We start from the raw sequence: 12,396 nt of genomic DNA, 5'->3' as shown, positions 1-12,396 counted from the left end.
CCTAATGTGCCAAGGTTGCAGGTTCGATCCCTGGTCAGTGTACATACAAGAAGCAACCAATGGATGCATATATAAATGGAAGAATTGTTTTTCTTCCTCTCTCTCTCAAATAAAAAAATTTTTTTTTACAAATTAAAATGTGTTTAATGGATAAACATGAGAAGAAAGGAGAAGTGGGCTGAGTATCTTGATAGCGAGTTCATATAATGCCTATGTACTTCTTTCTGACTTCTTAGGTTTATCATCTTAGATATAGATTCTAGAGGTAGAACCTTTCAAATAAGTATACACACTTCAAGATGAAAAGTATTAATTAGAATTTTATAAATAAAAAATTATCAAGAATCACAGGGAATTAATCCAAGTTCTCAAATAGTTGGTGTGTTTTTTTTCTAACTACAGTCTTTGGCTGTACTCTCATGATGCTAACTAAATATTACTATATTTGCAAAGAATAAATCCCATCAAATATTAAAATAATAGCATTAGGTTTCCTTTATAAATAACAACTACTTTTAAATTAACTGGAAAATATTTATTTCATAATCTCAAAAATCCTGTAAGTTCATTAGAAGACTTAATTGAAGCACTAAGGAGCTAGAATTTAATGTGAATTGTACATTAATAGTCCTGCCTTTGAACTAAGCAGTTAAAAGAAATTCATAGCATTTCCCTGATTTGCAATTGAGATTGCTAAACACATTAGTATTACAACATGACTATACAATGTTATTTTAAACTCTATTTCACAATCTCTATAATTGCTTCATTATATAAAATGTACTGTTCTCTGAACTAATGAAGAAAATTTGCATTTTTATATTTATGTGATGAAATTCAATGGAAATATTTTTAAAAACTGAAATCTAGACATAAAACTTAGATGTCTGGATACTAACACAGTTTTCAAAAGCTTTAAATCATGAAAATGTTACTTGTCTTCCTACTATATGTTTAATCACATACTCTAGTCAGACCTCAACCCAGCTTCCCTTTCCTTACTACCTTTTTTTAAAACAAAAAAGCACAGTGATAAATGTTTTCTCATTTTAATCAAAGACTGGTTAAATTATTAGTAAAAGTTAGTCTTTACGCACTAAAAACTCTATTCAAAATACTTTGAGCCCTAGCTGGTTTGGCTCAGTGGGTAAAGTGTCTACCTGTGGACTAAAGGGTCCCAGGTTTGATTCTGGCCAAGGACACATGCCCGGGTTGCGGGCTCAATCCCCAGTAGGGGGTGTGCAGGAGACAGCCAATCAGTGATTCTCTCTCATCATTGATGTTTCAATCTCTCTTCCCCTCTTTCTTCCTCTCTGAAGTAAAAAAAAAGTATATTTAAAATACTTTGATAATATTAGGTTCACAAATTAATGAACAGCATGAAATCATATTTTTTAGTGAAATCACCAGATAGCTAGTTCAAACAAAAGAGAGAATGTGAAGCTGATTTTACTTCTCTTCAGTTGTGTATATTTTAAGGTATAAGAAAACCAGATTTCCTCTAGAGAGGGAAAAATGGAATAGGCAGATTGCAGCATTAGAATAAACATCATATTGAGAAAATAAAAAATAATATTCTTTGTCACTATTTTTTAAAGCAATTTTAATTAAAGTCATTTTGGGCTGAATTTTTAGAATTTATTATATAAACAGACCATATTTGTGTATTATGCTTTGTAGATTCAGTCTAGAACTATCATGAGTTTCATTAGAGTTCTTATCTATAATAATAAAAGAGTAATGTGCTAATTAGACCAAATGTCCTTCTGGATGTCATTCCAGATGTCCTTCCAGGCGATGCCGGGGGCAGAGGGAAGTAGGGTCCTGGGTGTCAGAGGGAAGCTGGTGCCTGCAGCTGGGGGAAAGAAGGCCTACTCCTGCACAAATTTCGTGCATCGGGCTTCTAGTAGAAAGATAATTGGCTTGAAGTGAAGAAATGAAATGCTATATTCTGTGTGTGTGTGTGTGTGTGTGTGTGTGTGTGTGTTTAGTTAAAAAAGTTAACTAAACAAGTTAACTAAAAAAGTTAATTTTACAGTTAATGATTCAAGGATATTATCAAACATTTACAAGCAATTATAATAATAATTCAGTTTCCTATTCCCCATCATGACAGGTGCCTCAAAAATTTAGAAGGCATATAAAAATTACCAATCTATTTTTCAAAATTTGTGAGGTTTGGGGAGTTTTCTTTTGAGCAAGTATTACAACTCAAATGGCTTAAATTTTAAATAGCCTAAAAACTTTGATATTTTAAAATAAACAATCAACTGATCACATATCAATTCTAATGTAACACCCAAATATTTTTAATGAATGATTATTGCAATAAATTTAGAAATGTTCCCATGGCAGCAAGTTCGAAGCCAATGATTCAAAATCAAATTAATGTACCAAAAGAAAACAATCCCAAACCATGAAATAATATAAAATAATAATGAAGCTAAAATTATCAAGGTGGTTTTAATATTTTTGAATTCTCCTTCTGCATTCTTATTAAATCTTTATGGACATCTCCTCTCCTGGATTTAATAAGACTGTGTGACTCATGAGACAGAGCTAATGGTGTCTCTCACAAATAACAATATAGAGGAGCACGCTGTAAAACACAACTCCCTGCTTTTGTTCTTTGGTCACTTACATTGCTTTGACAAGGATGATTCAATACAAAAGAAAATCCTGCAAAAGAAAATCCAACATAGAAAACCCATCCCAAATGATAACACTGCCCGGCTGGTAGTCTTGAAAATGTAAGAGCTGGTACGAATGCAACGTGGAATGTGTCTATTTGCAGTTTGCAGCTGATCTGAGACAGCTTCCTTGCATTTGCCTGTTTCTCCTGACCATGATAGAAGTGCCATCCTATACTTGATTAACTAGATAATTATGTCCTGACTTGAACTAGGTGGGTGTTTTTTTTTTAATGCTCCATGATTTTCTGTTTTCACCACTGGTAGGAGTTTTCTCTTTCTACGTTTTAAGATGATCAAGTATAAACATATATGTGCACATTAAAGAGTAGTAACAAAAGGAATAATTTCACACTATGACCCCTATGTCCATTTTCCCTACTGCCTCCTCGCTCTCGTCATCACTTTCTTTCCCTTTGAATTAAGCACCATCACGAATTTTGTATTTACCATTCCCTTTCTTTCCTTTACATTTTTTCCATCCATGCAAGTATTTCTAAACAGCACGTGTTTTCAAATTTTCCCAGTTGTGAAATGTAATTAAATGCAGTAAAACTAGAGCATTCCTCTATGACTTGCCTCTTTTCATCAATATTATGCTTTTGACATTCATCCATGTTGATGTTAATAGCTGAATTCATTTCCCCAACTGTATAGTAAGTATCCCAAGGTGTAAGTGTATCCAGTAGGTGGATATTTCAGCTATTTCCAGTTTGAGATTATTATGAAAAGTATTGCTGTAAATAATCCTGTGTGTAACTTCTGCTACACGTGCACAAATACTTCCCTGGAGCAAATGCCTAGGAGAGCGATTGCTGGGTGGTAGAAAAGGCATAAAGTGAACCTTGCTGGTTAATGCCAAGGACATTATACCATTTACACTCCCGCCAGCCGTGTGTGAGGTTTGCTTCAGCACCATAACCTCACCAACAGTGGCACTGTCAGACTTTTGAAGTTGTGCCACACTCGTAGCAAAAAGAATATTACTATTTGCAAAAAAAAAAATTGTTCTCCAAGTCAATTATAAATTTATAGTTTTACTAGAGGCCCGATGCATGAAATTCGTGCAAGGGCCTCGGCCCTCGCAGCCCTGGCTTCATCCGGAAGGTCGTTCATCTAGTCTAATTAGCATATTACACTTTTAGTATTATAGATAGTGTTATCTTTGACATTTAACCCATCCAGAATTGCTTTATGTGCAGACTCATGAACTAGGTATTTAATTTTAATATTTTTTTACGTGGATAACCAATTATCCCAAACCATTTATTGAATAGCCCATCCTTTGATAAAAGTCACCATTGTCATTTATCAAATCCTCTTTTTCTGTGATGTACTGAAGTCTCATTAAGAGATCTTTAGTTTTGGGGTTCCTGATTTATCTTTTGTAGAATTCTTTAGAACTACTGTGTCTGAGAATTGATTAATGTCTTTTAATAGTTCAAATTTTTTTTTCTTTTTGCATTGCCTATATTAAGTCCATTTGGAACCTCAATTGGACATATATTACATCTTCTCACTCCCCCATGACTCCTTCATATTTTACATTTTATAGTCTCTGATTCATATTTTACCATTTTTAAGTCTCAGAACTTAATATGGATAACTTCTTCAGTTCTAACTTTAAGTGTACTAGTTTTTGCTTCAGCTATGTCTAATCTGCTTTTAAATTCATCCACTGAGCTTTTTAAAAAAATATTATATTGACTCCATACAAGTTCTCTGGTTCTTTTTCAAATCTACTGTTTCTGCCTCACATTTTAAAACTTCACTTTTATTCCTTTAATTATATTAAATATTGTAATTTTTATTCTGCCTGAAAATTGTGATATTTGAGAACACTCCAGGTCTGTTTTTCTCATCTTATCTATAGTGCTTTGTTTTCCAGAGTGAATGTGTGTGTTTTTGCTTATTTATTTTATTTTGTTTCATTTTGAATATCAGCCACTGATTTTCCAGAGAATGTTATCTGTGGAAAGACTCTGAAGATGAGATTGAAGTTGTCTTCCTCCAGAGAGGAAATACTATTTTCTACTCTCACTGTTAATGACAGAGCACTTCATTTAAGTTCACCACTTAAATTTTGTTCAATCTGTAGCCACGTGTGATTGGCACATTTCTCTCTTTCTATAACTTCGGTGTTGTTGCTTAGTAATCTTTAAACAACATTTAAAAAAACGGTTAACCCTGCATTTTAATAATTCCATCAGAAGGGACACTCAGGGACTAATTTGCTATAAAGCCAGAACTAGAAATGTACTCATATTTTAAGACTTTATTTTCTCTAATTTTTTTTAACTCATAGTTAGTGAGCTGTTATAAAGGGGCTGCCTTAAATTCAAGGTTACATCTCCGAATGCAAGATTTCTGGTTTCTAAGGACTCAGAACAACAACACATTTGGGATCCACCGGATTCTGGCAAAATGATAGCTACGTGACCTAATCCATTCTCACAGGTAGTTATCAGACTGCAGGGAGCCATCAGTACCACAAAGCGCACAGCTCACCAAAGGTTACATTTTCCATTTTTAAAGTTTCCTCAGTTACTGGGCTCCAATCTTCAAGCTCTGTCACATAAAAATTGCAGAAGGATCCCTGAGGCCTGAGGCTGCATGAGGGATAGCTGTACACTACTCACAGGAAGTTGCCCAGGTCCATTTTCTTACTTTTTTTGTTCCTCACTTTTTGGACTATTTCTCTGACTCATTCTGACCATCATTCATGCATGGATTTGGTAACCTGGTCACTGAAAACAAGTTCTTCCCTTTGATCTAATCCTTTAGCTCCTTTGTTCCCCCTCCATGGTAATTTGCCTTCCACACACCTTCTCCTGTTTTAGACCGCATTCCATTTGTTCTGGCCCTGGCTCTATGAGTCACCTCTAGCTATCCCTCATCTTCCTTGAGCACGCGACTTATCTAGATCTGTGTTACAGTACGTAGGATGCAGAAGGGAATGTCTTGCTCCCTTCAGTTAAGCACGCACTACTACTCAAAGCGTTGTGTTGAGAGAGCTACCTGGATGGGCCTCCCGTCAGGTGTCAGCACCTCTTCTGAAAGCTCCATCATCTTCAGGGCCATGAGCGCAATGGGCTTCGCATGGCAGAGGCTTTTCCTGTGCAGGCCTGCAGCGACACAGTATGCGTCACCTATTGTTTCCACCTGCAGCAATCAGACAAATCAAATGCAAACATGTGATAAACGGCCGGAATAGAAATGATTAGTTATCTGCAATCACAAATGCTGCTGAAAAGCATGTCAGCAAAACACCGGCAAATTAAGCAATTAGGCCACTGAGAACAATCAGAGCCGAGTTTGCAAACAGCCTCAGTCAAATGCTGGCATCTCACGCCAGGGCTGCTCATCAACAGTATCACTATGGATGATCCCTGAAACCAAGAACAACTGGAACATAAAATAATATGCTCTGCAAAAAAAGAATTGTCAGTATTTTATCCAGGCAGTTTCTAAACAATGACCTTTTCCAAAGCCGCCTGCTCATCTTCCTCAAACCTTCAATAGTGGCTATATTTGAGATGAGTAATTCCTGTGCACAATCCCATGCAGAGTCCCATCATTAAAGAGTTAACAGGCACTGTGAGAGTCTCTCTGAACCTGTTCTAATTCTGTTGTCAGCATCCATTCTGAATTGCCATTGCTTTTGTTCAATATTTTAAATATTGACCCCAGGTTAAAATTCCCAAATTTCCAAAGCATAGAATAGGCATAAAAATTGGGGCACAGCTTATTTTCAGAGGAAAGTTCACTAGTTATCCAAAGTAAATACGATGGTAAAATCTTCAAGTGTTCTAATATTTTAATTAGAGAAAAGAGATGAAATATTGTATAAAATGCTCAATTCCAATATCATATTTTCTCTGTAGCCCTCCATGGCCCTCTATTAGTTTCCTAGTGGAACAAATCCTTTCTTCTATTCTGTTTTAGCACTTTCCACACCACTTAGCTATAGTTTTAATCATAGGCTATAATCAACATCTATCTATGTATAATTAATATATACTCCTGGTTATGATGTAAGCTCTTTAAAAATGCAATATCTGTATTTTTATCTTTATATTCACAGGGATTATATGGTGTTAAAATGTAGATATTTAACAAATATCTACCAAATGAATAAATTAATCTACCATGTTTACCATGATTATAACAGACATTCTAATTGTTTTCTCATTTCACTTTTTTTCCCCATCAGAGTCATGTAGATCTGCGTAGGAAAAAATGCCTTTAAATGACCAGACATGCTTTATCTTAAATATACCAAGAATTATAAGATATTCTATTAGTTAAGACTTAATAGCCATAATTAAATTTCACGTGAATGTATTCTAATACTATAGATGTATTAAAAGATGTACTGTACTACATTAAATTCTGTGACCATTAACTTAGACAATATGATGAGAAAACTTAAGAAGCCTAAGAAGCCAAAATTATCACTTGCTTATCAGAATCTTATCAGGAAATACACATTAAAAAGTGATTCCAGTACCCTCAGGCCTATCATGAACTTCAAAATTTTTATTTCAAGATCTGTTTTCTGGTGCCAGAAAAATGGAAATAAAATCATATAAGAACAGAAAGAAAATGCAATGTGAATTGGCAAAGTGTTTATTCCTAAGAGTAGAATATACTACCCCCAAAGAATCTCCACTCAGAAAGACACCCAGCAAATAATAAACGTTAATATGTGGCCATTTATTATTTCTTCCTTAGAAACACAAAACCTTTTGCTAATTCTCACATTTATCTCGTCCTTTTGTATTTCTACACAATTTTAAAATCTAGAACACTGTTAGCTATGTACTTTGAAACTAGCTTCTGATTTCTGGATATTAGAACACATAGTCAATTTATTTGTATAAACTGAATTGTGTCACAGTCACTCTGTGCATATGTGTTCCTGGAGCATGATCTCTTCCTGAAATCCCAACTGTCATCATTTTCCTCAGTAGCATCATCTCCATTATCTTTTCAGCAAAAGTTTATTGAGTACCACTAAATGTGCATTTCCAGAAATTATACCAAAAGAGTAAGGATTAGTTATATGTTGCACTTACTCCATAGGAGTATCCTATATAATAAAATCCTAATATGCAAATAGACAGTATAGTGGAACAACCGGTTGCTATGATGCGCACTGACCACCAGGAGGAAGACACTTAATGCAGGAGCTGCCCCCTAGTGGTCAGTGCACTCCTACGGGGGAGTGCCACTCAGCCAGAAGCCGGGGCTGACAGCTGGCGAGTGCAGCAGCGGTGGCAGGAGCCTCTCCCACCTCCTCAGCAGCGCTAAGGAGTCCATCTGACCGCTTATCCTCCAAGGGGTCCCGGACTGTGAGAGGGCACAGGCTGGGCTGAAGGACCCCCCTCCAAGTGCACAAATGCCGTGCACCGGGCCTCTACTGTAGCATAATAGTGCAGATAAGATGAACCAATATGTTACTAATTGATACAAAACATAAATCTAATGAAGTAGAAGATAAATATGTGCACAACATAAATATAACAAATTCTCATTTAAACTCATACATATCGTGTAAGATGTTATAGCTTTAAGTTCCCAAATAGTTGAAGTCAGAATAGCAACCAGAAATAACAGGATCAAGAAAGAGTCAATAAATGGACACAAAAAAGAATGGCCCTTAGTAAAATGTAACATTCTTACAATTATTCATAAACACCCAAAATAAAATTTAAAAAAATCTAAAAGATGTGTCCACCATACTAGGCTAGACTGTGCTGCATTAACAAAATAACCTCCAAACCTGAATTCCCTAAAATAACAAGGGTTTGTTTCTGATTCGTGCTACATATTCATGTGGGTTAAAAGCCTGGGGCAGAGGAGAGAAAGACCTTGCTATGTCTCTTCACTCAGGGACAAGGCTAACAGCACCTCCTCACCCGGAGCTGGTTGTCATGACAGAGGAAAGGAAGCTCTGACAAATTATACGCCAGCTTTTAAAGCTGTGCCCAGATGTGACATATATAGCTTCTTCTTAAGATTTATTCACTGAAGAAAGTCACACGGCTGTATGCTTAACATAAAGAGGATGGGAAAATGCTACCAATCTTGTGCCCATAGAAGAGCCAGTAACATTTGGCAAATAGCACTAGTGAATAATGAGTGAATAGGGAATAGTTTAAAAGTTTTTCATATACACAGGTGTCTGTAAAGAACAGGCAGTATATCTTGTGTGATGTTTTTCTTTCCTTGCAGATATATTCAGCATCTTAACCTGAAAATCTTGGCTGACATACTACCGTCTTAGTAATGCAGCGCACAGGCAAAGCTCCGTGCTTTGCTCTAAAAACACATCACTATACATGTTCAGCAGAATTAAGTATATGTGAAAATTCTAGTGGCTTCTACTCGAAATCATTAGTTGACTTTGCCTCATGAGGAGTTGCTGAAGTGAAAGCATTATGTATCAATTACAGTTGATCTTGAGGATGTTCCCTTGAGTTAAACCAAAGTAAAACAAATGGAAATTGTGAACATACTACAAAAAAAGCTGCCATAAAGTTGACTATGTTTTGAATTCCTTTATAATTGCATCAGTGTTTTTAAAATAAAATTTTAAATACAATGGATCACCTAAAATAGTGCATTTTCTTTATTTTCAGCATCTCCAACCTGCTCTTAAATAAGAACAAAAATAAAGATGGCTAAACTATGCATGGAGATGGAAAAGACAGTGCTATGCAAATGTCTGCAAACTTTATATTCTTTTCTGAACATAGAAAAGGAGGTATAAATACTAAAAATATTATGTACAAATGTTGTCCCACAATTACTTTTATCGCTGTCTTTATCAAACTTTAAAGAAGTGGCCTATCTCAATATATCTTCTTCTCAATCCCTTATTGTCAAAATTCTCTCATTTCAGAAATAAGCTTTTTAAAAATTTTTTAAAAAATATATCACATTGATTTCTTTACAGAGAGTCAGGGATAGTGAAAGAGAGTTAGAAACATAGTTCAGCTGCCTCCTGCACAGCTCCTACTGGGGATGTGTCCACAACCAAGGTATATGCCCTTGTCTGGAATCCATCCTGGGACCTTTCAGTCCGCAGGCCGACACTCTGTCCACTTAGCCAAACTGATTAAGGCAGAAACAAACTTCTTATGTATTCACTCTGTTTATCTACTTTAGTTTTATTTATTTATTTATTTTTATTTTTATTTTTATTGTTGAAAGTATTACATATGTCCCCTTTCTCCCCCATTGACCTCACCACCCCATCCCACCCCCAGGCCTTCACCACTCTATTGTCTGTGTCCATGGGTCATGCCGTATAAGCATATGAGTTCATTGTTTGATCTTTTCCCTCCTCCCTTCCCACATTCTCATGCCTTCCCTCTGAGGTTTGACTGTCTGTTCGATGTTCCTATATCTCTGGGTCTATTTATGTTCATCAGTTTACGTTGTTCATTAGAGTCCACATATGAGTGACATCATGTGATACTTATCTTTCTCTGACTGGCTTATTTCTCTTAGCATAATTCTCTCTGGTCCATGCATATTTTGCAAATGATAAGAGTTCTTTCTTTTTTACAGCTGCATAGTATTCCATTGTGTAGATGTACCACAGTTTTTTAATCTACTTATTTGCTGATGGGCACTTAGGCTGTTTCCAAATATTAGCTATTGTAAATTGCCCTATTAAAATAGCAATGTCATATTTCACAGACCTAGAACAAATACTCCAAAAATTTATATGGAATCAAAAAATACCTCGAATAGCCACAGCAATCTTGTAGCCTGTCCTGAGATATCTGAACTCTTTCACTCCTAGTTGATATGAACCTCAGGAAATCTGCATGGTAGCCAATAAGCATGGTTTTGGAGGGTTTATTCCAAAAGGTGGTGTCCCAGAATGTGGGTACATTTTAATTGATGAATCTTGTACCCTCACTCAAGTGCCACTGCATTTGCCCAAACGTGGATTCCCGCTGGAGGAGGGCCCTGCCAGCCTGAGTATTCACTGTCCCTAAATCCAGACTGAAGAAAGTCCTTGAAGGCATCATATCCACTGGCCACAGCCTTACCACCTCCTTTACCTCTAACACTTTATTTTCTTTCACAACTTCTATTCCTCTCCCCATGGACATCATTCCATCATCTTTACTTGTACCTCCTCCTCCACCACTTTTTCTTTTTCCAGGATCCGTCTCTCCACCTGCTTTTCATCCACCACTTCCATCACTCTCCTAATCTATTTAGCTGCCATTGAGAAGATGGCATATTTGTCAGGCAACCCCCCATACCAGCTATTGCCTGAGAGTTCTATTCCACTGTAAACCAGGTCTCTGTAGGGCATTCCACCTAACATTAACAGGATGTGGTGGGGGGCTTCCCTCCTGAATGCAGACCTCTCACCAGTACCAGAGATTCCAGAGAAAACTGAGGCATCACAGGTGATGACTGGCAGGATGGGGTAGCCTGAATATTGCCACAGCCCTGTGACCTAACGCTAAAGAAGGGGCAAAGGGTCAGAATACTAAGTAAGAGTTTTATCAATTGTTTTAAATTATATCTAATTTCTACATTTTTGGGAAACTCTGAAATTATTTCCCAGGAATTGTTCTCTCAGAAAGCTTTCCAAATGCAACTCTCAGGACCACCTGTGTAAGAATCACCCAAAAGTACTTGGTAAACATTAGAGCCCCATGCCCCACCTAAATCAGACTCCCAGCTATATGCATTTTCACGTGTATTTTATGGTGTATTTTATGATTCTCAAAATTTGAAGACTCGTGGTATATGATGTGAGTTAAAAATATTACAACATTCATCCAGATAGTCACTTCTTTTAAGAGCCAATGAGTTTTCAGAAAAGAGAAAAGCACTTCTATCCTGAACTCCAGCCATTCATTCCCATGTACTCCTCTTTCACTCTACCCATAGGGACAATAAACTTCTCCAGATACTTCCTTATTTGTCAGAAACTTAGATTACAACTTCTGGCCCCCACACATACACCCCAAATGCTGAGAATCACCTAGCACAGTAGATATTCAATGATCCAAAGTAAGTTTGTTGAGTTTAATTAAATACTTCCAAGTGAATTGTGCATAATGGTTTAGCAATTCAAATGTAAACAACTTTAAAAATTTACTAACAAAGCTTCAAGAAATATCTTCATTCCTTAAAAATATAATCTATCTAATTACACTCACTTTAGTTGATGTTTCTGACCCAAATACTACTTCTCTTAAGGAAGTCTCTGTAGTGCTCAGCTGATACAGCATTGAAAAAGGAGGTCATGGATATAAATAGAACAGTGATTTAGCCTGGGAACTATTCCCAAATGAGGGAAAATAGAACCCAAATGACTGCCTATCAAAGAAAGCTCTTTTCCTGATAAAGCTCTCAGTAGATCTATCAAAGTACATTTCAGTTCTGCCCAGGAATCTCAATCATGAAGAAAATACTGTTGCCAGGCTCCAGGTTGTTTATCATGAAGACTATTGAATACCGAGGCAGATTAGCAAAGAAAAATATATCTAAATACCCAATCAAAATTTCTTTCTAAATTCTCAAGTTAGATGTGGGAGACTGAACAATTCTTTCCCCTGTATAGTAAACTGTCTTCTAAGATCTTCACTAGTATGACTCCACTTTTATTCACCACTATCACTTTAATTTAGTCCATGTTCCAATCACAATGAATAACTCAATGATC

The 12,396-nt window shown here is 36.2% G+C and overlaps 1 protein-coding gene across 1 annotated transcript in view; it reads right to left on the bottom strand.

Annotated features, from left to right (window-relative positions):
- Positions 1–12,396, bottom strand: part of GUCY1A2 (guanylate cyclase 1, soluble, alpha 2) — a 237,160-nt gene that overhangs the window by 60,609 nt on the left and 164,155 nt on the right. The window contains exon 7 of the mRNA XM_006765341.1: positions 5,709–5,852. Coding sequence (XP_006765404.1) covers positions 5,709–5,852 — 144 coding nt within the window. The remainder of the gene's footprint in view (positions 1–5,708; positions 5,853–12,396) is intronic.

Source organism: Myotis davidii, unplaced genomic scaffold (genome assembly GCF_000327345.1).
Source record: "Myotis davidii unplaced genomic scaffold, ASM32734v1 scaffold600, whole genome shotgun sequence".
NCBI classification, from domain to species: domain Eukaryota; kingdom Metazoa; phylum Chordata; class Mammalia; order Chiroptera; family Vespertilionidae; genus Myotis; species Myotis davidii.
The sequence above is the reverse complement of the archived record's forward strand: the minus strand, read 5'-3'. Positions and strand labels throughout refer to the sequence as shown.